The 24,645-nt window shown below is 41.3% G+C and overlaps 1 protein-coding gene across 1 annotated transcript in view; it reads left to right on the forward strand.

Annotated features, from left to right (window-relative positions):
* Positions 1–24,645, forward strand: part of INTU (inturned planar cell polarity protein) — a 79,342-nt gene that overhangs the window by 38,963 nt on the left and 15,734 nt on the right. Inside the window, exons 5-11 of the mRNA XM_040966857.1 lie at positions 261–379; positions 2,066–2,158; positions 7,679–7,756; positions 12,178–12,367; positions 20,520–20,573; positions 23,518–23,580; positions 23,967–24,188. Coding sequence (XP_040822791.1) covers positions 261–379; positions 2,066–2,158; positions 7,679–7,756; positions 12,178–12,367; positions 20,520–20,573; positions 23,518–23,580; positions 23,967–24,188 — 819 coding nt within the window. The remainder of the gene's footprint in view (positions 1–260; positions 380–2,065; positions 2,159–7,678; positions 7,757–12,177; positions 12,368–20,519; positions 20,574–23,517; positions 23,581–23,966; positions 24,189–24,645) is intronic.

Genomic DNA, 24,645 nt, shown 5'->3' on the forward strand with positions numbered 1-24,645 from the left:
TATATCCGATCAGTTGGCATCTTTAACTTAACTCATATGCATAATAATGAGTAGTTAATCAGTAGTTAATTTGTTCAAACTGCAGGCATAGTTCTGCCCTTGTGTTTGAATGAATCTCCCTTTCAAGATAAAAAAATTTCTTTTTTGTTGTTGTTCTTTGTTTAATATAGAATCTAGACAATGCATGGCAATAATAATAATAATAATAAAATAATAATAGGAAATCTGAAGAACCTGATCATGTCTGTTTCTTTTAACAGCAAGAGATTCTTTATTATTATCCAATGTCGGAAGCATCTCAGAAACTTAAAAGTGTAAGAGGAATTTTTCTCACTCTCTCTGACATGTTGGAAAATGTAACTGGAACACAAGTTACAAGGTAACCACCTTTATTTGGCTTTAACTCTGTTTCAATTATTTCTCACCTTGAAACAAGTGTGTATAATACAAATATCTGTCGATTTTGATTTCTTCTGTTGTTTTTGGCAGTCAGTTACTTCACTTAGACTGCAGGTCCTCAGAACACCTGTAAGTCTGGATGTGTAGATGCACTTTAAATGGCAGAGTTGGACTAAAATGACCTATATTAATTTCTGGAAGCTATTAAGATAAGAGAATGGCAATATTATGAGTCTTCACCTTTTTCTGTTTTCATCTTGACTGTTAACATGCTAGACTGTATCTATGTGTTTGGAAAAAGTGACTGAACACTGAATTTTTCATATGCTTACTATCATGTACTTAGAACATTAGAAATGTACAACAGGAGGAATATTCAGAATTCACTGTCATCATGAAGTTTTATACAGTGATGAGTCAGTAAGACTAATGTCAAATATTACAAAAACAGAGCACATAATAAAAACATGAGAATGTTTATGTCTGACATATATTCTGGCTCCTTATTTTCATACCTGGGTCTTCTGGGCTAGAGTCATGTCTCTCTTTTTTTGGTAATCTCTTTGGCAAGTCATGTTCATAGATAAATAGTCATATAATGTTTTGCTGAATTAACCAACTGGGGTGGAATATAGTTGCAGACAGCTAATTAATAGTAGCAAAAGAACTTCAACATGTTTTTTTTGGTATATATATATATATATATAAAATTTATTTGCTTTTATTGGATAGGGAAATTTACAGAGAGAAAGATCTTCCTTCTGCTGATTCATTTTGCAAGTGGTCCCAATGGCTGGAACTAAGCTGATCTGAAGCTAGGAGCCAGGAGCTTCCTCTGGCTCTCCCATGTGGGTACAGGGTCCTAAATCTTTGAGCCGTCCTCTGGTGCTCTCCCAGGCCACAGGCAGGGAGTTGGATGTGAAGTGGAGCAGCTGGAACATGAGCTGGGGCCCATTTGGGATCCTGAAGCTTGAAAGGGGAAGATTTAACCACTGAGCCATCATACTGGGCCCCAAACATATTTTCTCTAATGAATCTACCTTTTCTATAACGAATCTACTTTTATCTGGCTGAGTTATTTGGTGGTTTTGTTTTGTTATTATTTTTTAAAATAAGTGCTTTAGAGTATATTGATAACATTTATTTGGTTTTCTAAACATTTTAGAATATGTGTATTATAGAATTCCTAGCATTTTCTGTGTGGGTAAAAATTTGCCTATTGGGGTTAGCACAATGACTCAACTAGCTAATTTGCCTGCATGTGCCAACACCACATATGGGTACTGGTTCATTCCAGCTGTTCCACATATTACCTAGCTCCCTGTTTGTGGCCTGAGAAAGTAGTGGAGGGTGACCCAAAGCCTTGGGACCCTGCATCTGTGTGGGAGATCTGGAAAGGGCTCCTGGCTCTTGGCTTCAAATTGGCTCAGCTCTGGCCATTGCAGTCGTTGGATGAGTCACTCAGTAGATGAAAGATCTTTGAATCTCCTCTCTGTAAATCTGCCTTTCTAGTAAAAATAAATAAATCTTGAAAAAAGAAAAAGAAATGTTCCTACTAATCCTATGGTCATGAATCATACCATATATAAACTTTCATGAATGATTATTATCATAATGAGACATTGAAGATATTCTAACCTTATTTTGAGTTTTTTTTTTTTATCAGCTCATCTCTCCTTCTAAATGTGAAACAACAAGTTCATGTAGCTTATTGGAAAGAATCTGACAAGTTGTTGTTAATTGGCCTGCCTGCCGAAGAGTAAGTTGAGATTTTTGTTTACCTTAAAAATCATATCCAATATGTTGTTAGCAAGGTCCGTTTCATGAAACAGTTGATGTCATCAGAAGTTGAGCTTCTGAAGCAGTTTTATGATTTGCAGGTGTGTGCACTCATAAGCTAGTTGGCCTGCGTTCTTTTGGGAGAGGTGGTCCAGAAGTGCAGGAAAGGTGGGTACTGTCTGTACACATCCCTCTCTCATGGCCAGTACAAAGGGCACCCAGAGATGAGCTTGACCTCCACTCAGACTTCTGATAATACTGTCACTTTGATGTTGGGTTTTACAGGCAGTTTGTTGTTTTTGCTTTTTACTATTGGAAATCATGGAGAATTAACAGTCAATAAGAGGATATTTTGCCCTGTTGTTGATCACTTTTGGACAAAATAATATGTAACTCTAAAGGGACTTCTCTAATTATACTTTATATTCTTATGATCTCCTTAACTTTTGGGGGAAGGTTTTTTTTAAAAGATTTATTTATTTATTATTATTGGAAAGACAAATATACAGAGAGGAGGAGAGACAGAAAGGAAGATCTTCCATCTGATGATTTACTCCTCAGGTAATTGCAATGGCTGGTGATGAGCCGATCTGAAGCCAGGAGCCAGGAGCCTCTTCTGGGTCTCCCACATGGGTACAGGGTCCCAAGGCTTTGGTCCATCCTTGACTGCTTTCCCAAGCAGGTAGCTGGATGAGAAGCGAGGCTGCCGGGATTAGAACTGGCACCCGTATGGGATCCTGGCACGTTCAAGGTGAGGACTTTAGTTGCTAGGCTACTGCACCGGGCCAGGGGAGGGATGTTTTAAAATATATCTTAAGTTAGTAATTGGAGCTAATAACAGGATTTGTATGACAAACTGATTAGGACTCCAAGGATTTCTGCAAGTATTTTACTGTGTTTGTTTGTCTTAAAGATTTATTTATGCAGAAGAATTAGAGATTTATTGTACTTGGAAAGTCAGAGTTACAGAGAGAGAATGAGATCTTGCATCTGCTGGTTTACTCTCCAGATGGCCACAACGGCCAGTGGTGGGCCAGGCCAAAGCCGGGAGTCAGGAGGGCATCAAGAACTTTTTCCATTTTTTTTTTAAAGATTTCTTTATTTTTACTGGGAAGACAGATTTACAGAAAGAAGGAGATACAGAGAAAGATCTTCTATCTGCTGGTTCACTCCTCAAGTGCCACAATGGCCAGAGCTGATCCTGTCTGAAGCTAGGAGCCAGGAGCTTCTTCCAGGTTTCCCACATAGGTGCAAGATCCCAAGTACTTAGGGCCATCCTCTGCTGCCTTCCCAGGCCATTAACAGAGAGCTGGATAGGAAGTAGAACAGCTAGAACTCAAACCAGTGCCCTTATGGAATGCTGGCACTGCATGTGGTAGCCTTACCTGTCACCCCATTATTTTACATTTATATTAATCTTAGTTATTCTTCAAAATCAACCTCAGTTTATTTTAGTAATTACCAGGTCAATTTTTCATATGAGGAAAATAAAACAAAGATAAGATTAAATACCTTGTGAAAGGTCCCGTAATTGAATGAGACAGGACAGGAAGTGAATGAGGGCCTGTGTTAATTCTATACGGCTTCTCTAATGTCACAGAACATTAAACTAGAGGCGTAAGGAGAATGGGAATGAACTACAAATATGGAGAACAGCCCTAAGGAAAAGAATTTATTTTTTGCATCCTTGTTTAATGATTTTTAAAACATGACTTAGTATTACGTACTTTAAAAATATTTGGATAATTTCTATTAAATCATTAAATATATTTTAGTCTCCCCAATCATGGCATAACGTCTACAAGTAGTAATGAACCTATCAAAATAAACATTGTGGAATTGTTGTTGTGATACAGTTGTTTTAATTGCCACTTCTGGGGGTCAGTGCTATGGCAGAGTTGGCTAAGCCCCTGCCTACAGTGGAAACCCAGAGGAATCTTCTGGCTCCTGCCCTTGGATCAGTCCAGTTCTGGCCATTGTGGCCATTTGCAGAGTGAATCAGAGGATGGAAGCCAGATTCTCTAGAAGGTGCCATCCACTGTTGACAAAGAACACAGTCATCTGGGCCCGGCACCATGGCCTAGTGGTTAAGGTCCTTGCCTTGCGCACGCTTGGATCCCATATGAACTCCGGTTTATATGCCAGCAGCCCCACTTCCCATCCAGCTCCCTGCTTGTGGCCTGGGAAAGCAGTCAAGGATGGCCCAAAGCCTTGGGACCCTGCACCTGTGTGGGAGACCCCAAGGGGCTCCAGGTTCCTGGCCTCAGATCAGCTCAACTCCCATTGTTGCAGCTGTTTGGGGAGTGAATCATTGGATAGAAGATCTTCCTCTCTGTCTCTTCTCTTATCTGTTTATCTGACTTTCCAATAAAAAATTCTTTAAAAAATTCTTTTAAAAACATGGGTTCAGCTCTGACTGTTGTAGCCATTTGCAGAGTGAACCAGGGATGGAAGATCTTTCTCTCCATGAATCTGCCTTTTCAACAACAATAAATAAATATTTTTTTAAAAAGAGGAGAGAAGTAGGGCCCAGCGCGGTGGCGCAGTGGTTAAGGTCCTCGCCTTGCATGCCCGGGATCCCATATGGGCGCAGGTTCTATCCCGGCAGCTCCACTTCCCATCCAGCTCCCTGCCTGTGGCCCGGGAAAGCAGTCGAGGACGGCCCAAAGCTTTGGGACCCTGCACCTGCGTGGGAGACCCGGAAGAGTCTCCTGGCTTCGGATCGGCATAACATCGACCGTTGCATTCACTTGGGGAGTGAATCATTGGACGGAAGATCTTCCTCTCTGTCTCTCCTTCTCTGTATATCCGCCTTTCCAATAAAAAAAAAAAAAATAAATAAATCTTTAAAAAAAAAAAAAGAGGAGAGAAGTAAGCCATACTTCTTGAGGGAAAGTGTATCAGAGAATTTGTGGATATGCTTTACCGTTTACCATTACAAGAAGGTACTCCAAAGGCTTCTGTGAAAAGTATCAAAGTGACTTTTTAAGAGTTTATATATTTGAAAGGCAGAGTGGCAGAGTGACAAAGGAGGATCTTCTGACTGCCACTTCATTTCTCTAGTGATAGCCATGACTTGGACTTGGCTGGGCCAAAGCTGGGAACAGGACCTCTGTCTGGATTTCCCATGTAGGTGACACAGCCCAGGTCTACCAGGACCATCTCCTGCTTTCCCAGATGCATAAGCAGGGAGCTGATTCACAGGTGGGGCAGCCAGGACTTGAACTTAGGTTTGGAAATGGGATGCTAGTGTTGCTGGTGGTGATGTAACGCATATGCCACAGTGCCTGTCTCCCCACCCCACCATTCCCGCCCCCAAATGATTATATTTTGAAGGTGGCTTTAATTTTGGAGAGATAAGCTATCATAAAAATGGAGCTGAGGGTATTTAGCATGAGGTTGTAATGGTGTGACATACACTGGAAGATGGTGCTTGCTCTGTAATTTGCATTTTGCTGTCTAAAAGGGGATTCTGATGAACCCTGCGAGGGGATTTCTTTAGGACAATAAGTTAAACCATAAAACATGAAGGAGTTGTTTTAAAAGTGAATTTGCACAAATTGGAGAGCATCTAGAATAGGATAGTTGAAGTTGCAGGGGCAGAATAAAACTTGTAGTAGCCCAAATGGTGGAAGAGAAGAAACAGAAAACACGAAGGTGAGATACAGATAGCACAGGCAGGGATGGGGAGAGGCCTGGCTGGGGTGCTGGGGCTGAGGCTGCTCATCTGCACCAAAGGCAGTCAGTAGTGGGTGGATCCTGAAGCTAAGAGAGCTCTGGCCTGTTTCTCAAGTTTTGAAGAGCCATCTTCTCTAGATATTTATGTCATTTCTCTCTTATACTGCATTATAAAAATAAACCCCAGCACCCTCTGTATCCCTCACCCAGTGCTCTTGCCAACCACTCTATACTAGATTCCTTATCTGATTCTGTCTAGTTTCCCATCACCCGGCAAAACAGGTGTCATCAATACTCTCCTTGGTCTGCACTGCAGAAAAAAGTATTGACAGAGCCTCCTTGGCTTTGACTCCTGTCTGTAGCCCCAGCACAACAAGTGGTAGCGACAGTTGCACTGGCAGCCTTGGGGCTTTTCCTTGCCTGCCTCTCTGCCACAGCCTGTGTTTCCCTCCCCACCGTTGTTCCCATCACAGGCAGGCTCGGAGAAGCACTGGTCTGCAGATGTGGGGTGAGGTGTGTGGTCCAGGAGTGTGTGTTTTCAGACGGGAAGATCTTCTGTGATGGCGGTAGCACAGAACAGGAACCTCACCTGGAAATCCAACGTGCATGGCAGGGAGGCGCTTTGCAGTAGGAAGGTGGATGTGTGACCACTGGCATGCTCCACTAACTTCGTAGCCTTGGACTTCAGCCCATCTTATAGCATAATGTGAAATTAAGACCCACCAAATTGAACTCTTATAAGCCTTCAATGAGAAAATAAGTCCAGAGGGCCAGAGTTGTGGCACAGCCAGTAAAGCTGCTACCTGTGATACCAGCATCCTATATGTGTGCTAATTGTAGCCCCAGACACTCTACTTCCAGCTCCCTGATAAAGGCCTGGGCCATTATTTGTCACAGTAGTTTAAGTTTCAGTTGAGGTCTGGAAACTACCAGGCAGTGTCAAGAATTCAGCATTTTGGGCTGGTGTTGTGGCATGGCAAGTTAGCCATGTGACTACCAGCCTGAGTCTTGGCTGCTCCTCTTCCATCCCAGCTGCTTGCTCCTGCACCTGAGAAGGCAGCAGTGGGTGGTCCAAGTACTTGCCACTTCCAAGAGACCCGGGTTGAATTCCTGGTCTCTGGTGTTGCCTGGCCTCGCCCTGGCTATGCAACCATTTGGGGAGTGAACCAGCAGGTGGAAAACCTCTTTTTCTGTCTGTTTCTCTTTCCTGCCTCCTGCCTTCTGAATTTAAAAAAAAAAAGTTCAACAAAAAAATTAGGTGTTTATTTCTATGGGACGGGACAAGTTGCTATATTAAGTATTGTGTATGTGCTAATTCCATTTAATCGTCAAATTCCTGAGAAAGGCTTAGTGATTAGGGTTCCATTTACACATGAAGAAACTGAGTTCCTGAAGAGGGTTAAAGAATTCACTATTTCTTTTTTTAAGATTTGTTTTTATTGGAAAGGCAGATTTACACATAGAAGGAGAGATTAAAAAAAAGATCTTCTGTCTGCTAGAATGAGAAGTGGAGCAGCCAGAACATGAGCCAGTGTCCATATGAGATCTAAGCACGTGTAAGCCAAGGATTTAGACACTGAGTTATCACGTCAGGTCCAAATAGTTTACTTTTAGATAGAGGTACATTTTAACAAAAAATCATGTTTGAAACACACTAGAAGCCTCAATGTCAAATCAATTGCTGGTGTCATGTAAAATCACTTTTCACAACCATGTTCACAACTGACACGGTTTTCACATAAAATGTAAAAGACGGTTTTACTTCTGTTGGATAAATATTATTTTGTTGTGTTTTATTTGAGTGGATGTTTTGCTTTTTTAGTGTTCCGCTTCCTCGGCTAAGGAACCTGATGGAAGATGTCACCCGAACCTTGAAGTTTATGTATGGATCGTTAGATGGGTAGGTGCCTTGAACTGGATCTCAGGTTTTAAGGATATGTTTCCATATCACCATTTGTAACTAATACTGTTTCTTGCTGGAAATAATGTGGCTGTTCCTCCTTCTCTCCTCATGTTTGATTACTGTCTTCTATTTTACAACTCTGCATTTTTAAAATTTCATACGTCAGTGAAACTTTCAGTGAGTTATGTAACTGCTGTTACATTGTGAATACTCTTTCTAAAGGAGTAAATGTCAGAGTATTTATTGTACAAAAAAGAATAAAGTATCAAATGCATTTCTGTGTTTTTCTAAACTTACACATTATCAAATTCATTGTCTTAAAATATGATACTTCTTTCTCAAAAAATTTTTTTTGGTAAAATAGTATGGACTCTTGCTTTAAAAAAAAGGCATTCTGTAGAGAAGTGACTGTGTGTGTTCTGCCACATATTTCTATACAATAGGAGTATGGAAAAACTTTATGCACCAGTGGGCTTACTTATGCATATTTTCCCTTTTTTAACTTATATATTGTGATTCCTATTTCTTGATTTGAAGGAGGAAATTTTAGGTAATTATTCAACATTTGAGCACACAATGTTATGGATGAAAAGTAGATGTTTTTCTCTATGGAAATTGTGTAAGCTCAAGTATGTCTGGGGGTCCAAATTATATCTTTGCTTCCAAAGCTTTAACAGCATATCAGTGCAAAAATCAGGGGAGAATCAAGATGGCGGAATAGGGTAAGGACACGTTTAAATGGAAGGAGAAACATATAATCAGGATGAAGCAGAGAGAACATATTTCAGGAAATAAGAAAGGACAGAACAACAACAGAGGGGTACCTGGAGACTGACAGACACAGGAAAGCAGCAGGCACAGCAGTGTGGTGTTGTAGTGACTGATACTCCAGTACAGCGATCTGAACTCCACCAGCAGCTAGAACTCCACCAGCAACCAGGTGAGAAGGGACTTTCACTGGGAGCTTGGGAGGTGAACCCAGACAAAGAACTGTCCTTCCTGCTGGTCCGTTTGATTTGACCAGGAGCAGGGACAGAGCAGCAAATCTTAGACGGGCAGTGCGAGAACAGAGTAGATTTCATAGCACAGTCAGCCCCCTAGAGCTGAATTGGCGCCATTTTGCCTAAGGAGGAAAAGGCAAGGTAAAGGACAGAGCATGTGCTGAGCTGGGAGTGTGCTCATTTCTGACTAAGTGAACTGCAATGACGTGGTATTCTACGGGTTCCACCCAGGGCAGGTCTGAGTAGCCCTCAGATCTGACAGCCAGCAGATCAAGAACTGTAGTGGTGGTAGTCAGGCGCCATTTTGCGTACTATGGCAATAGCTTTGGGACTGCAGGGGTCAACAGTGAACTGCGCATGTGCTGAGCTCATGAGAACTTGCTGAAGTCCCAAAGGAAAATAATACCAAGTGTGGCATCGTATGGGTCAAAATAGGTCTGTGTGGCACCCAGACCTAACGTCCAACAGGTTCCAACAAGATCAGCACCACCAACAACCTAACTAGATAGGACACCTGGTGTCTCCCTAATCCTGGGACCTGCTCCAAACAGAAGTGGGAGAAAGGTTGCAGAGACAACGGTGCAGCCTCAGCACATTATCACAGGAGGTACAGAGTGGTGAGCCAGGAGCCGGGGCTGTGGAGACCTCGGTGAAAATCTGACATAAAAACCCAGACCTGGAACTCACTGGAGGTTGTGGCACAAGTGACTGTAAGCAAAAAGTTGTGTACTAACTACAATAAGTAAAATTGCATTGTAGACCTGTGGGTGACAGAGCTTAGAAACCTGCCCCAAGGAGAAGAATCTGATAACCAGAAGTACAATGATCAAGAGCAAAAGAAGAGACAAAGGCACAATGAATATTACCAAAAACATCCCTGCAAAGGAACAAAACCCTTCGCCAACCTCAGAGTTAACTGAGGAAGACATCGAGAAAATGGGGGACACAGAATCCATAAGACTCATTTTAAAGATTCTGATGAAAAATGAGAAGCTCATGCAAGAGTTCAAAGAATTTAAGGAAGCAATAAAACAAATCAAGGCTGATATATCAGAAATCAAGAACACAGTAGAGCAAATTAAAAGTACAGTGGAGAGTCTAAAATAGAATGAAGCAAGCAGAAGAAAGAATCTCAGAATTTGAAGATTATCTCCTGTCACCAGGGGGAAACAAACAAAAAGCTGGAAGCAGAGATGATCAGGCCAAAAAAAGTATTCAAGAATTGAAAGACACTATTAAGAGGCCAAATATAAGAGTTATGGGAGTCCTGGAAGGTGCAGAAAGAGAAGCTGAGTTTGCAAATGTATTTAATGAAATAAAAAAGGAAAATTTCCCAAATTGGGGAAAGAATTGTGAAGCAAGATCCAGGAGGGACAAAGAACTCCCAACAGGCCTGATCAAAAGCGATTTTCACCATGACACATGATTCTCAAGCTCTCTTCAATTGAACACAAGGAAAAGATCCTTAAATGTGCACATGAAAAAAAACAATTGACATATAAAGGAATGTCAATTAAACTCAAAGTTGACCTCTCCCAGGAAACTCTACAGCCAAGAAGAGAATGGGGTGACATATTCCAGATTCTAAAAGAAAAAAATTGTCGGCCTAGGATAACATACCCAGCAAAGCTTTCTTTTGTCTTTGAAAATGAAATAAAATTGTTCCACAGTAAAGAAAAGTTAAAAGAATTTGCCTCTTTCAAACCTGCCCTACAAAGGATACTTCAAGATGTTCTCTTGACAGAGAGAAGGGATAGCACCAAACAAAACCAAAGGCAAATGGGAAGACGATCCCAGTAAAATGACAACAGAAGACTAAACCGATGAACAACCCATTCCTAAAATGAAAGGACCAAAGTTCCACCCATACATATTAAACGCTGTTGTAAATGGCTTAAGCTCAATCAAACATCATAGATTAGTAGACTGGATTAAAAAACAAAACCATATGTTTATTGTCTGTAGGAGACACACGTCAACAAAGATCAATGGAAACTATATCACATGGGTTTTGTTGTTTTCTGTTGGTTTCATCTCTTCAAAACACTTTCTTTTGATTAAATCATTTAATGACTTGTAAATCATGCAGTGGCATCATTTTCTTCAAGAAGGTTCTTGATTTTCATTTCTTCAGCTACACGTTAGTCATTTAATAGCATGTTGTTTAACTTCTTAGTGTTATTAATTTCTTTTTTTTCCCGGATGTTGAGTTTGTTTTGTAGCTCTTCATTTAAGGGGATGTATATAGTGGCTGTGTAATGGAGACTGTCATATCTAGTAACATGTCATTTAACTTCATGGCATTGTAAAGTTCTAATTTTTCTTTCTGTTGTTGATTTTGTATCATGACTTTTCATTTAAGGGAATAACAGTAGTTGTGTAATGGAGACTAACATCCACATGTGAGGATGCAGTGTGGTATGCATTTCTGCTTCCAGACAAAGATGGACTTACAATGAAACTGTTCACTGTATCTTAACAATAGGATTCTGGACTCTCTGCCATTGTCCATGCCCGCAATGATGGACATATGACTGAGTATGAAGTACTATATATTAGTAATGATATAGAGGAACTAGGTAGGAGAGAGGAGGGTATTGGGGAGGGGATAAGGGAATATGGAACTGTATCGTAAAGTGATAGCAATAATAATAAAATAAAAGAGCATATCAATGCAAAAATCAAATGACAGTCTATACATTTTTTTCCCCTAACCACAATGGCATCAGTTCTGTGTCTGTCTCTAGTGGATCTCTGTTGCCACTGTTCTTGAAACATGTGAAGTAATTTTCTGTAGTTATGTCATCTGAGAAAATGACCAGGTTTGCAGTGTGCTTCTCCAGAGTGGCCTCTGAGGAGGTGTAGCCTGGTCAAGCACAGTTACTGACCAGCGTTTTCCACATGAGTGAGCTCCAAATGGTTGTGCGTCTACAAATGCTGCGTTACCCTTGTACTGATAAGGAGATTTCTAACCAGTGTAAAGTAGGTGTGTGAAAAAAACACACACACATGCGCCAAACAAAAGTGTAGGTGTGAGTCCAAATGACCACCTTTAACTTTACATTAGGGAAGCAAACTTGGCTATATTTTGAGACAGAGTAAAAGTAACATATTGTTTGCATAAATGGTGCTTCAGTTCTTTCCATGGTTGACAGGCCCCTTGATTTAAACATGTGGACCATGTATAGCACCTTCTACAGTGTACATTTGAGAAGAGGAATTTAAGGTCAGAAATGTAGACAGTCAGTTTCTTAACACTATCAATAACATCCAACAGTGATTCTTATTAAGAGAGAAGGAAGAAAAGGGAGCACCTTTATAACTGGACAAGACCATCCAGTCCCCTCAACAACACACAGAAAAATGACTATCTTTTCCATACTTTAGATTACTAACTTGCTACTCTTATTTCTCCAGTGCCTTTTGCCAGACTGAGAATGTTCCTCGCTTGGATCATTTTTTTAGTTTGTTCTTTCAAAGAACACTTCAGCCTGCTAAACTACATTCCATCCCTGGTTCCAGTGCCCAGCAATATGACGCCTCCAGTGCCATACTTTTAGACAATCTGCCTGGAGTTCGATGGCTCACACTTCCACAGGAAATCAAGGTAACATTACTTGTCAGTAAATAACAATTAGAGCCATTGGTCTTACTAGCATCCATTATCTTCTCATTTTTTTTTCATTTGCAGATCATGGATAAGAATTAAAGATAATAGGTTCACGAGGTCTAGTACAATAAACTTAGAAACACAAATTATTCTTTTAAAATAGAAACTGGCTCTATTGTGATACTTAAATATTGTTTGAATTCAGAGTACTTTTCAGAAATGATAATTAAATGATGTGTCTTACTTTAGAATTTAGTGATTTGGGTTTCATAATGCTAGCTAATAATGTTAGCAGTATGCCTCTACTGAGATTTGAAACATTGATTAAATGATTAATTAATACACCATATTTTTTCTTTATTTTTGATAATATTTGCATAGTTAATTAGTGCAAAAAGGTTCAAGGACTACAGGAAAATGGGTAAGACTATTATTTCCACATTGTTTTATCCTGTATTTGGGGCAAAGGGGGAAATATAAGGAGAAGCCCCATCCAGTCTCCCACCCGTCCCAGGTCCCTGATATGGGGCATGTTCCAAGGATCTTGCTCAAGCAGTTTTGTTGGTTCAACAGTTCTGAATTGCTGCCAATATCTCCATTCCAAGCGCAATGAGGTTGCTGCAGAATCCACTGATAGACATAGTCCACCTTAGAGTCTCTGTTTGCCCAGTTTTTCACTGCCAACATGTGGCTGGGGTAGTTGATTGATTTGTTCTGTCCTCTGTTGTGATGCCAGGTATCCTCCGCAGGTTCCGATAGACTGCCATATCCTCCATGTCCACCTGGTTATGATCTCCACTGCTCCATCTGAGCCTCTGAGGAGGCTTGGCTCTGAAACTTGCACTCCATGGCAGACCATGGGTTCTGAGTCTGGCAGTTCAATTGGGGAGATCCCAAAAGAAACAGTCCATTGCCCCAGTCAGCTGGTGGTTGCAATTGCTGGGTCAGTTCTGTTGCCAGCCCTGTCTTCCACTGGAAACAATGGTTGTTGCAGTCCAGCCTGTTCCTGCCCACTTCTTCTAGGCCCTCACACAAACCAATGGGAGCTGCAGCCTAGTTGGGGCAACTCCCCATAACCCCCACCAGGCCGGCACCCTGCCCTGGTTCCCATGCTTGCCAGTATATGCAGCAGATTAGTCCAATCTGTCCTACATCCCATTTAACTCTCATACATGTCAATGGGCATTGAAACCTAGTTCAACCTAACCAGCTCCACTGGTTAGGTAATGGAAGATGGCCCAAGGCCTTGGGACCCGACACCTATGTGGGAGACATGGAAGAGACTCCTGGCTCCTGGTTTTGGGTCTGCTCAGCTCTGGCCATTTCAGCCATTTAGGAAGTGAACCAAAAGATGAAAAAATTTTCTCTCTGTGGATTTGCCTTTCCAATTAAAAAAATACATAAATAAAATAAAATAAATGCTGGGGACTCGGACCAAAGCCTAGGTGACCAAGTTCTAGGCTTCGAGCAACCATTGTGCCTATTGGGCACCAGACTCTACCTGCTGGCTGCCCAGCGGTGAACTCTGGGGATTTTAGGATATGTAATTGCTACCTAGAGACATCCATGGATAAACCGAAGTGTGAGGGTAGGTGAGAGATGAATTCTAGGTGATTCCCAGCAATGGGATCACAGAACTTTCTGGTAAGCGTGCAGACTGAGACCTTGTGATTTGGAGGGGAGAGACCATAAGATCTATTTGGGCAGACTGATTTGCCAGCCAAATGGGAATCCTGAGATGGGCTATTAGCATAGAGCATCACTGACTGCCACACACCAGTCCACACTTGCAGCTAGGGATGGGGGCCTATCTGGCAGGCCAGATACCAATACCTGACTGAGTGGTGGAATAGTGGCTCTGTCACACTTGCAGGTCAAGACACTAACCAGCACATGAGAGAACCATGTCCTGGGATAGATTCTGCAGGGGAAGTGTGGGCCGAACTATGTGAAAATACCAGTCCTGCGGGTTAGCTCATGAGCTGGGGTGGTAATGGGCTGAGTTAGGTGTGACCATGAAACCTGCCATCACTAACAGGTAAAGGAACTGACAACAGTTTGGGCAGGTCAAGGCAGCAGCGCCCAAAGATGCATCCTAAAATAGGATGTGGGATGGGCTGAGCTGCAACTAGAAGAGGGTGTATTGGGCAAAGCCAAGCAAACCAAACTCACAGGGAAGAACAGAAATCAGGATGGAGCACAGGTCATGCTAAACTAGGCTCTTACATGGACTGGTCTGCATTTACCAGGGATACTAGGCCACAGTATCGAAGGCAAAGGTTGAGACAGGAGAGGGGTCTTAGCCAATTGGGTCAGAATAACCACTGCATGTGCATAATCTAGGGCTGGGAATAGGCTCGGCTGGGGAGCTTTGAGAATACACCTTAGCTGGATTGCAGTTCCCATGAGAGAAGGCAGGAGCCTGAGTGGAGGCTGCGTTCTGATCTGTATATGGCTGCAATCTCCTTTGGCACAAGTGTGAACTGGGGCTGGGTAAACCTAACCAGGTTAGATGCTGGCACCATCTGGTGCTTTGGAGAACCTGGGTAGATGTAGAACGCACTGGGCTGGGTCTCTGTCCCTACTGAGCCATGTGTGAGCAGTGTTTGGGAATGGACAAGCCTTGTCTGGGCTGACACATGCAGCAGTAAGAACCGGAATGGATTGAAGGCCAGCAATGAGGGCTGGCCCATGGAACCACCAGTATGCGCAAGACCTGGCATAGGGAGAGGTTCTGATGCTGGAACTTGGGAAACTCCTCTGCTTGTGAGCACAAAAACCACGATAGGCAGCAACCCAGACCAGGTCAGAGAAGATACCCGCCAGCATACATTTGGCAAATGTTGGGGGCTGAGCCAGTTCACATCACCTACTGGTGAATCCGAGCACCAGAATAGAGTGGGTTGGGCTGGGTTTGGTCATAACAAAAACCAGTGCACATTACGGAATGCCAAGGTGAGGTGAGCCATACCAGATGTAGCCGTAGTGCCCAAACAGCACATGTAAGAACCAGGGAGGGAGGGGGCAAAGCTGGCAGGGGAAATGTAGGTTCCCATGCTGGACAACCACGCACACTCCAGAGCAGGAGTTGGTATGGGCCAGACCAGACTAAGCAGGGCTACAACACCTGTGGTCCTCATGGGGGCTAGATCAGGGAAAAGCCAGGTTGGGCTGACTGTTCTGACTGGTGCAAGCAAAAATTAGAGTGGGTGAGGGTTGGTTGGGCTTTGCTGCAGCATCAGCTGGCAGGGGATGACACTGGGGGCTAAATGTCTAGTTACACTGCAGAAGCCCCTGGGGAGTGCATAATCCGGGAGTGGAAGTGGCTTAGAAGGGAAATAGTTGGCACCTCCCTCTTGGGTTACCACTCCCCCTGAAGATCATGAAAACCAGGACTGGTGCAGGGGTGGCTAGACAGAAAAGTACCCACCAATAAGTGTGTGGTCTGGATAGTGGAGCTGGTTAGGTTGAACGAGGCTTCAATGTCCACTGACATGTACGAGAGCTAAATGGGAAGTGGGACAGACTGAACAAGCCTGTAGTACATTCTGGCAATTATGGGAACCAGGGTAGATAGCTGCACCCAACTAGGCTGCAGCTCCCACTGGTTTGCGTGAGGGCCCAGTATGAACTGGGCAGGAACAGGCTGGAATGCAATGACCATTGTTTCCAGTGGAAGACAGGGCTGGAAGCAGAACTGACCCAGCAATTGAAATGACCAGCATGTGCATAAGCTGACTGGGGTGACGGACTGTGCCAGACCCATTACTGGCAAGCACACACAAGAATCAGGTCTGGGATCACCTCAGACGAAGTTTCTTTGGAGATCCCTCAAACTGAACAGCTGATCTCAGAACTCCAACCATGAAGAGACTATGTCAGCCAGTGGATTCTGAGAGTAGATTTCATCTTGATTGGAGCAGCGAGATTGGCAGCAATTCAGAACTGATGAACTATGAAAACTACTTCAGCAGGACCCTCGGCGCATGCCTCACATTGGGGACCTGGGATGTGTGGGAGACTGGGCGGGGCTTCTCCCTTTGTTTCTCCCCTAACTCAAAATAGAGGGGAAAGAAAAAAAAATTTTTTAATTAACTTGTGGCTTATCTCTTAAGTTAGTTACCATGGGTAAGACTTTGTTGTGGTTAAGTATTGCCAGTATAGCATATGTACATTTGTATTTCCGGATAATTAGTACTGTGTGATTCACAAAGTCTTTTCAAACATTTTAAAACCAGTGTAGATCACTAGTTAGTACAGAATTTGTTTTGGTATTGAATGAGGCACCATGCCATACCATTTTTTTCTTCCCATGAGAAAAACTCAGATTACATTGCAGTAAAAACCTAATCCAAGATCTGACTCTTCATGAAACTAATTTTGATAGAGCAAATGCTTTTTGACAACTTAATAATCATTCAGATTGATCTTTCAGTCTCCTTGCTCAGTGCTCTAAATCATATAAAAACCTATATGTTTGTGTGTGTGGAAAACTCATCCCTATTTTCATAGCAAAATGTAGGTGTCTGAGAAAGACAAAAAGTAATTAGGTAACTTTACCTTTAAGATAAGAAGAAGACCCTGACTCCAAAACTCATCTGTTCTGGAGTCTTTTGTCCTTGGAAAGCCCCAGATGCCAAGCACACTTGCTGATCCAGAAAGTTCCATCTCATGAAGCCTGCCCTTGTAGATGGCAGATACCCAGGCTTTCATGCCTGTCTCAGAGTGTCTTCTTCAAAGCAACTTCATCTGTCAAAATGAGTAGCCTCTTCTTTCTGTAGTAGCCATGTCCCTTCATGTTCATTAGGGACAGCAGAGCATTTACTTAACACTGAGATTAAATTTAATCACCCAAGAAATTGAAGACATTTAAAAATAGTCCATTTTGATCTTACAAAAACATGGTTAAGCTACCACTTACATGCAGATTTATTTTTCATTGATTTTTTTTAAAGTTTGTACACGTTTAATTAAAAGATTTACATGTTGGGTTCCAACATGGTGGCCTAGTGGCTATAGTCCTTGACTTGCATGCACTGGGATCCCATATGTGTGTCAGTTCTTATCCCAGCTACTTCACTTTCCTTCCAGCGCCCTGCTTATGGCCTGGAAAAGTAGTGAAGGATGGCCTAAAGCCTTGGGATTCTGCACCCTCATGGGAGACCCAAAAGAAGCTCTTAGGTCCTGGCTTCAGATCAGTTTAGCTCAGGTTGTTGTGACCACTTGGAGATTGGACCAGCAGATGGAAGATCTTTGTCTCTCCTTCTCTTTGTAAAATCTGACTTTCCAATAAAGTTAAACAAATATTATAATGGAAAAAAAAAATACCAAGCTAAGAATTCATTGTGAGGTCCAGTATATGATTTGTAATTCATTGCCTCACATCATAGCTGTTGCTTGCCTTGCCAAAGCCTTGGTTGTTGTTGGTTTTTGTTCTGGCTAAGTCTGATTGTAACGCGTGGATAGACTTCAGTGTTCCTTTTACCATGTGCTCCACTTTGTGCTGTGCTTTGTGGAATCCAGAAAAACTCCTAGGTGTTCGCAGCAAAGTTGAGCCAGTGAGATTATTATGCAGGAAACACTGGGGAAATAACTGAAATGTGTCTGTATTTTATCATGTAGTTAGGGAAATTAAGAACAATACTTTGGAAAGGGAGGTAGATACTTTCTGAGAAGGTCTAAAGGTCTGTTGATTAGTGCAAATGTTGAATAACATAATAAACCTCTTGGTTTTTTAAAGACTTTATTTTTTAGAACAATATTAGATGAATACAGAACTTTAAAGGAACGCTCAGAGATTTCCTTTGTACCCCACCTCCCACCTCACTCCCCCCCCCCAGGCCCACACCCCTGTTATCAGCATCCCACAGAACGGAACCGTTGTTAACATTGATGAATCTATGTTGGCACATGTTAATCAAATGTCAGTCCCCACTTTGCAGTAGGTTATACTCTTTGGGGTATGTAGACCCGGATCTATGTGTAATGACGTGTACCTGCCATTGTAGTGTCATATGGGGTGCTTCCATTGTCCTAAACTCCTCTCTTTTCTGCCTGTCTTTCCCTCCCTGTCCTCACTGTCCACCAACCCGCTACAAAAACCAATCTTTAACTGTCTCCAGAGTTTGGCCTCTTCCAAAATGTCTTGTGGTTCAAATTACATAGATAGCCTTTTCAATCAGACCCTCTTAGTATGAATTTAAACTCCTCTTTGTATCTTTTCATGGCTCGACAATTCATGTCTTTTTTTAAGTACTAAATAATAGTCTTTTGTTCAGATTAGCATAGTTTATCCATTTTCCCAGTGAAAGGTGTCTTGGTTGTTTCTTAGTTCTGGCAGTTGTGAATACAGCTCTTCTGAATATCTTTGTGTAGGTTTTTGTGTGGACCTGGCATGTTGCAAAGTGGTTCCTTTTCCTTCTCCCCGTCGGTAGCATGAAGGGATTTCCCTCCATTATTTACTGTGACAACTTTGTCAAGCTCCTGGTGGCAGAATTCACACAAGTATGTAGGTCTTTGAAGCCTGGGCCCATCTGGTGTTTTCTAACTCTCAGACTTGTCCTCGGGGAGTAATTCATCAATTACGGTTGAGGTTTTCTTGTCCTACTCGTAGTTCTGTTAAGGGTTTCTACCCAGGAGTCTGGCTGGTGTGAGTGTGTCTGTCTGTCTGCCTCTATCCTGGGACAGCCTTTCTCACGGATCCGGGGAGAGTTAACGCTTTTGGCGCTCTCTTCAGCTCTTTACTTGTGTTAGCCTGAAGTGACGACTTCAGCATCCTTACATGTGCAACTAGAGACCAAAACTACCTGAAATTTTTGATTCATAAACAAATTTTTAAACTGATACACATTCTTTTTCTGAGATTTTTCTGTCTTAAAAATTGAAAGATTTGTTATCTATATATATTCTAGTGGAAAACAGAAAGAAACTGAAGCCTTTAAAAATCTAGTTAAAACTACTGTTTGTGAGATAACTTGTGCCCGACAAATTTTAGGTGGAAATCATTATTTTTAACTGGGTAAAAATTTAATTTTTCTGAGTATGAAGAAACAGTTACATTGCTCCTGTATTTTAGCTACATTGTTCTTCTGTTCTTGAACTCTTATCCGGTAACAGGAATAAAAACTCATTAAATATTTCCTGACATCAAAAAATCACAAGTTAGTAATTTTCCCATTGTCCAGTGATTTTCACAAGATAAATGCCTCAGAAAACAGAACGTGAAGTATTTGCTAGATGCAGAAAAATGTAGGTCGTGGATGGTAATAAGTGATACTGTGCAGAAGATTGGAAAGCATAACTGATGCTTCAGAATCTTTTGCCATCTCGGCAGGACAGTGTGCGCAGTGTCATCCAGCGCAGAGTACCTTACCCTTTAAAGAAAGAAAAAAAAAGAAGCATTCTGTTTCACAAATAGTGTGAATGCTACAGACTAATTGTCCATACTTGTTAGTGTGTAGATATACGCATTTGCATTACAGATTAAGTAGAAGGTTCGATTTATTCTATTTTTGAAATTTGGAGTATTTCAGGCAAGATTTCAGGCAGTTTCCATAGAAACTGAAGCCAAACCCTAAGCAAGAGGCTTTTTCTGCTAACTCTGTGGGGTACTTACACTGTGCCAGATGCCAAGGGAACCCTGCCTTCATGTTTTAATCTATGAATAAAAGGTGACAGCCCTTTTTTACACAATGTCAAGTACAAGGAGAGATGGGGAAACATGTTGCTATTTTTTGAAGAACCCAAGTGTTGAGAAATACACAGGAAATGGAAAAAGAAAGCCAAATGCATTGACTACATTTGCAGTAATTTTCATTTTCCTGTAAAAAATGTAAGGACTTAAAAACTTTTCCAACTTAAAACCAATAAACGGTTTTGTAGCTTTTTAAATTGTTTTGCATTAAAAACAAAATAAAGGCCATTTTGTAATAACTGAGGAATAGTTGAAAATTACCATATGTTAAATCTATCAATAGTTTTATGATTTGAAGCTTTAAAATATTTGATGTTTCAATATATTTAAAATAATGTAAAGGAGACAGATACTTAACTCTTGAAGTAGTTATTAAGCCCTCTTTCAGTGACCATTATTGAAAAGTAATAAATGTGACTCAAATGTTTGAATTGCTCACTTTTTTCCCTTACATAGGTGGAATTAGACACAGCATTGAGTGACTTAGAGGCTGCAGATTTTGCAGAACTGGTAAGAGAAGGAATTCATTTTAAGAAATGTTCAACATTGAATTCTTACTTTGTAAATCAGTCAATGTTTTAAGTATTTACAAGCAACTGTATAATAATCTGGAAGCATGCAACATTGAACCTCTGTGTTGACATACAGAATCTGTTTTGCTTGCCTTAAGGTATTTCTGCTCAGTTGAAAATATTTGTTCCATGTTATGTTGTGAGGATAAAATGACTGATCATATTGGTATCATTTAGAAGTGAGCTTTTAGAGGAAAGGAAGCATGGGTGTAATGATTGCATGAAGTAAGGATACTGTGGATCTTAATTTGAATTAGAAGCACTGCTATTGTTTTGTAGCCAGAAACCAGCTTTTTCCAGGTCTCCCAAGTGGATATAGGAGTCCAAGCAATGTGGTTATCCTCCCCTGCTTTCCCAGGTGCGTTAGCAGGGAGTTGGATTGGAAATTGAGTGGCTGGGACTCAAACCAACACCTATATGAAATACACTGCAGGTAGCAATTTTAGCCCACTATGACACAGTGCCTGCCCCTCATATTGTTTATATATCAGCAGTCAATCCTTTTTTATTGCTGAATTGTATTCCATTATGCAGATATATATCTTAATTTTTCAAAGCATAGTGAGTTATTGACAGTTTAAAATTTTTTAGATGTTTTTAAATATTTTTATTTTATTTAAAATTCAGAGAGAACATACAGGCAGTGATCTCTGAGCCTCCAATCTTCTCCCTAATACGCAAATTAACTGCTGTTACTTGAGGCTGAAGTCAGGAGGCAGGAACTCCATCTGAGTTTTGCTTGAGGGAGGCAAGACCCAAGCGCTTTGCCCTCACCTGCCCCCTCCTAGGAGATGCGTTATCAGGAAGCTGTCATTGGAAGCAGAGCTGGGACTTGAATCTGTGACTTTTAACTTGGAGCATGGGTGTCCGAAGCAGTGTCTTACCCTCTGAGCTAAATGCCCATTCCTTTAATTTTAAAGGTAGTGCATGCGCTTTGTAGATGCTACATAGTTATTGAAGGCAGAGGTCCTCCATCATCCCTGTCTTCCATTTCCATCTTCTGGTATAATTGCTCATAGAGTTTGATTGCATCCTTCTGGACTTTTTCCTATTTGAGGGTACTTGAAAAGTTCATGGGCCTGGCGGCGTCGCCTAGTGGCTAAAGTCCTCACCTTGAATGTGCCAGGATTCCATATGGATGTCAGTTCAAATCCCGGCAGCTCCACTTCCCATCCAGCTCCCTGCTTGTGGCCTGGAAAGGCAGTTGAGGATGGCCCAAGGTTTTGGGACCCTGCACCTGAAGAGGTTCCTGGTTCCTGGCTTCAGACTGGCGCAGCACTGGCCGTTGCAGTCACTTGGGGAGTGAATCATCGGACGGAAAATCTTCCTCTCTGTCTCTCCTCCTCTCTATATATCTAACTTTGTAATAAAAAAAAATAAATCTTAAAAAAAGTTCATAGAATATAGAATTAAAAGATAAGTTCAGTTTAGTGGCCCAATCTTTTTTGATTATCCATGTATATTTTTTTCAAAATACCATTTATAGGGGTTGGTGCAATGGTTCAGCTGCCTAATTCTCCACCTACAAATACTGGCATTCCGTATGGCTGGTTCATGTTCCAGCTGTTCCAGTTCTGATCCTGCTCCCTGACTGTGGCTCTGGAAAGCAGCAGATGATGGCCCAAGGCCTTAGGACTCTGTACCCGCATGGAAGGTCCCTCTCTGTCTCCATCTGTAGATTTGCCTTTCCAATAAAAATAAATAAACCTTTTTTAAAAATTCCACTTTTTCATAAGTGTTTTGAAGAATGCTTATATATGGATTTAAATATTTTCACCAAAATAAACATCTCTTTTAAAATATTTTGGCAGGCCCGGCAGCGTGGCCTAGTGGCTAAAGTCCTCGCCTTGAATGCGCCAGGATCCCATACAGGTGCTGGTTCTAATCCCGGCAGCTTTACTTCCCATCCAGCTCCCTGCTCGTGGCCTGGGAAAGCAGTCAAGGACAGCCCAGAGGCTTGTGACCCTGCATCAGTGTGGGAAACCTAGAACAAGTTCCTGGCTCCTGGCTTTGGATTGGCATAGCACTGGCTGTTGCGGCCCCTTGGGGAGTAAATCATTGGACAGAAGATCTTTCTGTCTCTCCTCCTCTCTGTATATCTGACTTTCTAATAAAAATAAAATCAATGTTTAAAAAAATTTTTTGCTTTATGTTCCCCAAATAGCTACAGATGGCCAGATCTGGGTCAGGCCACAGACAGGAGCCAGGAGTTTCATTCTGGTCTCCCATGTTGATATTAGGGCACCAAATACTTAGACCATCTGCTTGCTTGCCTTTTTTTTTTCTTTTTTCTTTTTAAGCTGTATTTATTTTTATTGGAAAGGCAGATTTACAGACAGAAGGAGAAAGAGAAAGATCTTCTATCCACTGATTCACTCAAGTGGCTGCAGTGGCTAGAGCTGAGTCGATCCAGAGCCAGGAGCCAGGAGCTTTTTCTGGGTTTCCCACGTGGGTGCAGGGTCCCAAGGCTTTGGGTCGTCCTCCACTGCTTCCCCAGGCCACAAGCAGGGAGATGGATGGGAAGTAGAGCAGCCAGGGCATGAACCAGTGCCCATGTGAGATATTGGCACTTGCAAGGTGAAGATTTTAGCCACTAAGTGCAGGGACCCATACTATCTGCTTTCAAAAGCAATATATGTAGTGTTGTAGATTTTAGATGATGCCTAGCAGGTTTTTGCCATAACATTTTTTAATCCTTCATGTAATAATACATTTTTACATTCTGTTCTAGACTATGATCAGCAGTATCTTAAGATCCAAAAGCAATATTATTCTCAGTGAAATAAGTATATATTCATATTTCACCCTAATATTTTAACATATTAATCTCTAAAGAAGTAATTTTTAAATCACAAAATAAGACTGGATTTTTTTCCTCACAGTCTGAGGATTACTATGACATGAGGAGGCTGTATACAATTTTGGGATCTTCTTTATTTTACAAGGTATGTCAAAGCTTGACATTTTTGTAGTTGTCCACCTGCTGTATAAATAAAGCTTGATAAATTTTCCCAGTATTTTGCAAACATAAGAAGTAATCTCTTTCTCTCTGAATGTACTTATTTTCTAGTTTTGTGAAAACACTTGGGCTAATAATACACAGAGCGGATCTTGCTTTGCAATGGCATCTGCTGGTTGGGTTCTTGAAGTTTGTCATTTGATCTCTGTTTAGCCTGAGGATGAGAAAATTGTTTTTGCTATATCTCTATTCCATTTGAAATGCATGTTTTCAGCTACTTGAAGAGGAGATCATAAAACTCTTAGAAATAATATCACTGGGTTATTGCAGTACATCATCAGTTGACTTGTGCTCTTTGTGGTTAAATTCAAGGGTTATTTGATATGCAGTCATTTGCCTAAGGATGATCTTATTGATATTGCTGTATATTGTCGCCACTATTGCCTGCTGCCTTTAGCAGCAAAACAGAGAATTGGTCAGTTGATAATATGGAGAGAAGTGTTTCCTCAGTATCACCTCCACCCTCCTGCAGACTCCAACACTGAAGTCTTTCAGGAACCTGAAGGGAGATATTTTTTGCTCATCATTGGCTTGGTAAGTTAACCTGAACTTCTTTCTTGTGATTTTGCTTTTTCATTCATTGACTGTCTAAATAAGTACAAAAATAAACATGCTTCCTTAATGCTAGGACAGATATAATATTTTCTAGAATACTGATATGCCTGTTTGTTCCTTTTAAAACGTTTGAATCAATTTAGTGCTCACAGATAAATATTAATAAAACCTAGGAAAAAATTTAGAAGTTTTAAGATATTTTTGTTCCTCTTTCTGTATCTATTTCTTAAATATTGTTTTTGGAAATAGAAGGAAACATGAAAAGAACATAAGATCAGAAAAATTTTAAGTATGTAACTGCAAATGAAATGACTTCCCAATATCAGAGGTTCTTTGAAAGTCATCTTAGACAATTATATGTGTCAACAGAGGTGGTTCATGGTAGGCCACAATAAAGGCCATCTGACACTGTTTTCCATAGGAATCAAAAAGCATT

This window comes from Ochotona curzoniae, unplaced genomic scaffold, assembly GCF_017591425.1.
Source record: "Ochotona curzoniae isolate NIBS_2020 unplaced genomic scaffold, NIBS_Ocur_1.0 scaffold_4506, whole genome shotgun sequence".
Lineage (NCBI taxonomy): Eukaryota > Metazoa > Chordata > Mammalia > Lagomorpha > Ochotonidae > Ochotona > Ochotona curzoniae.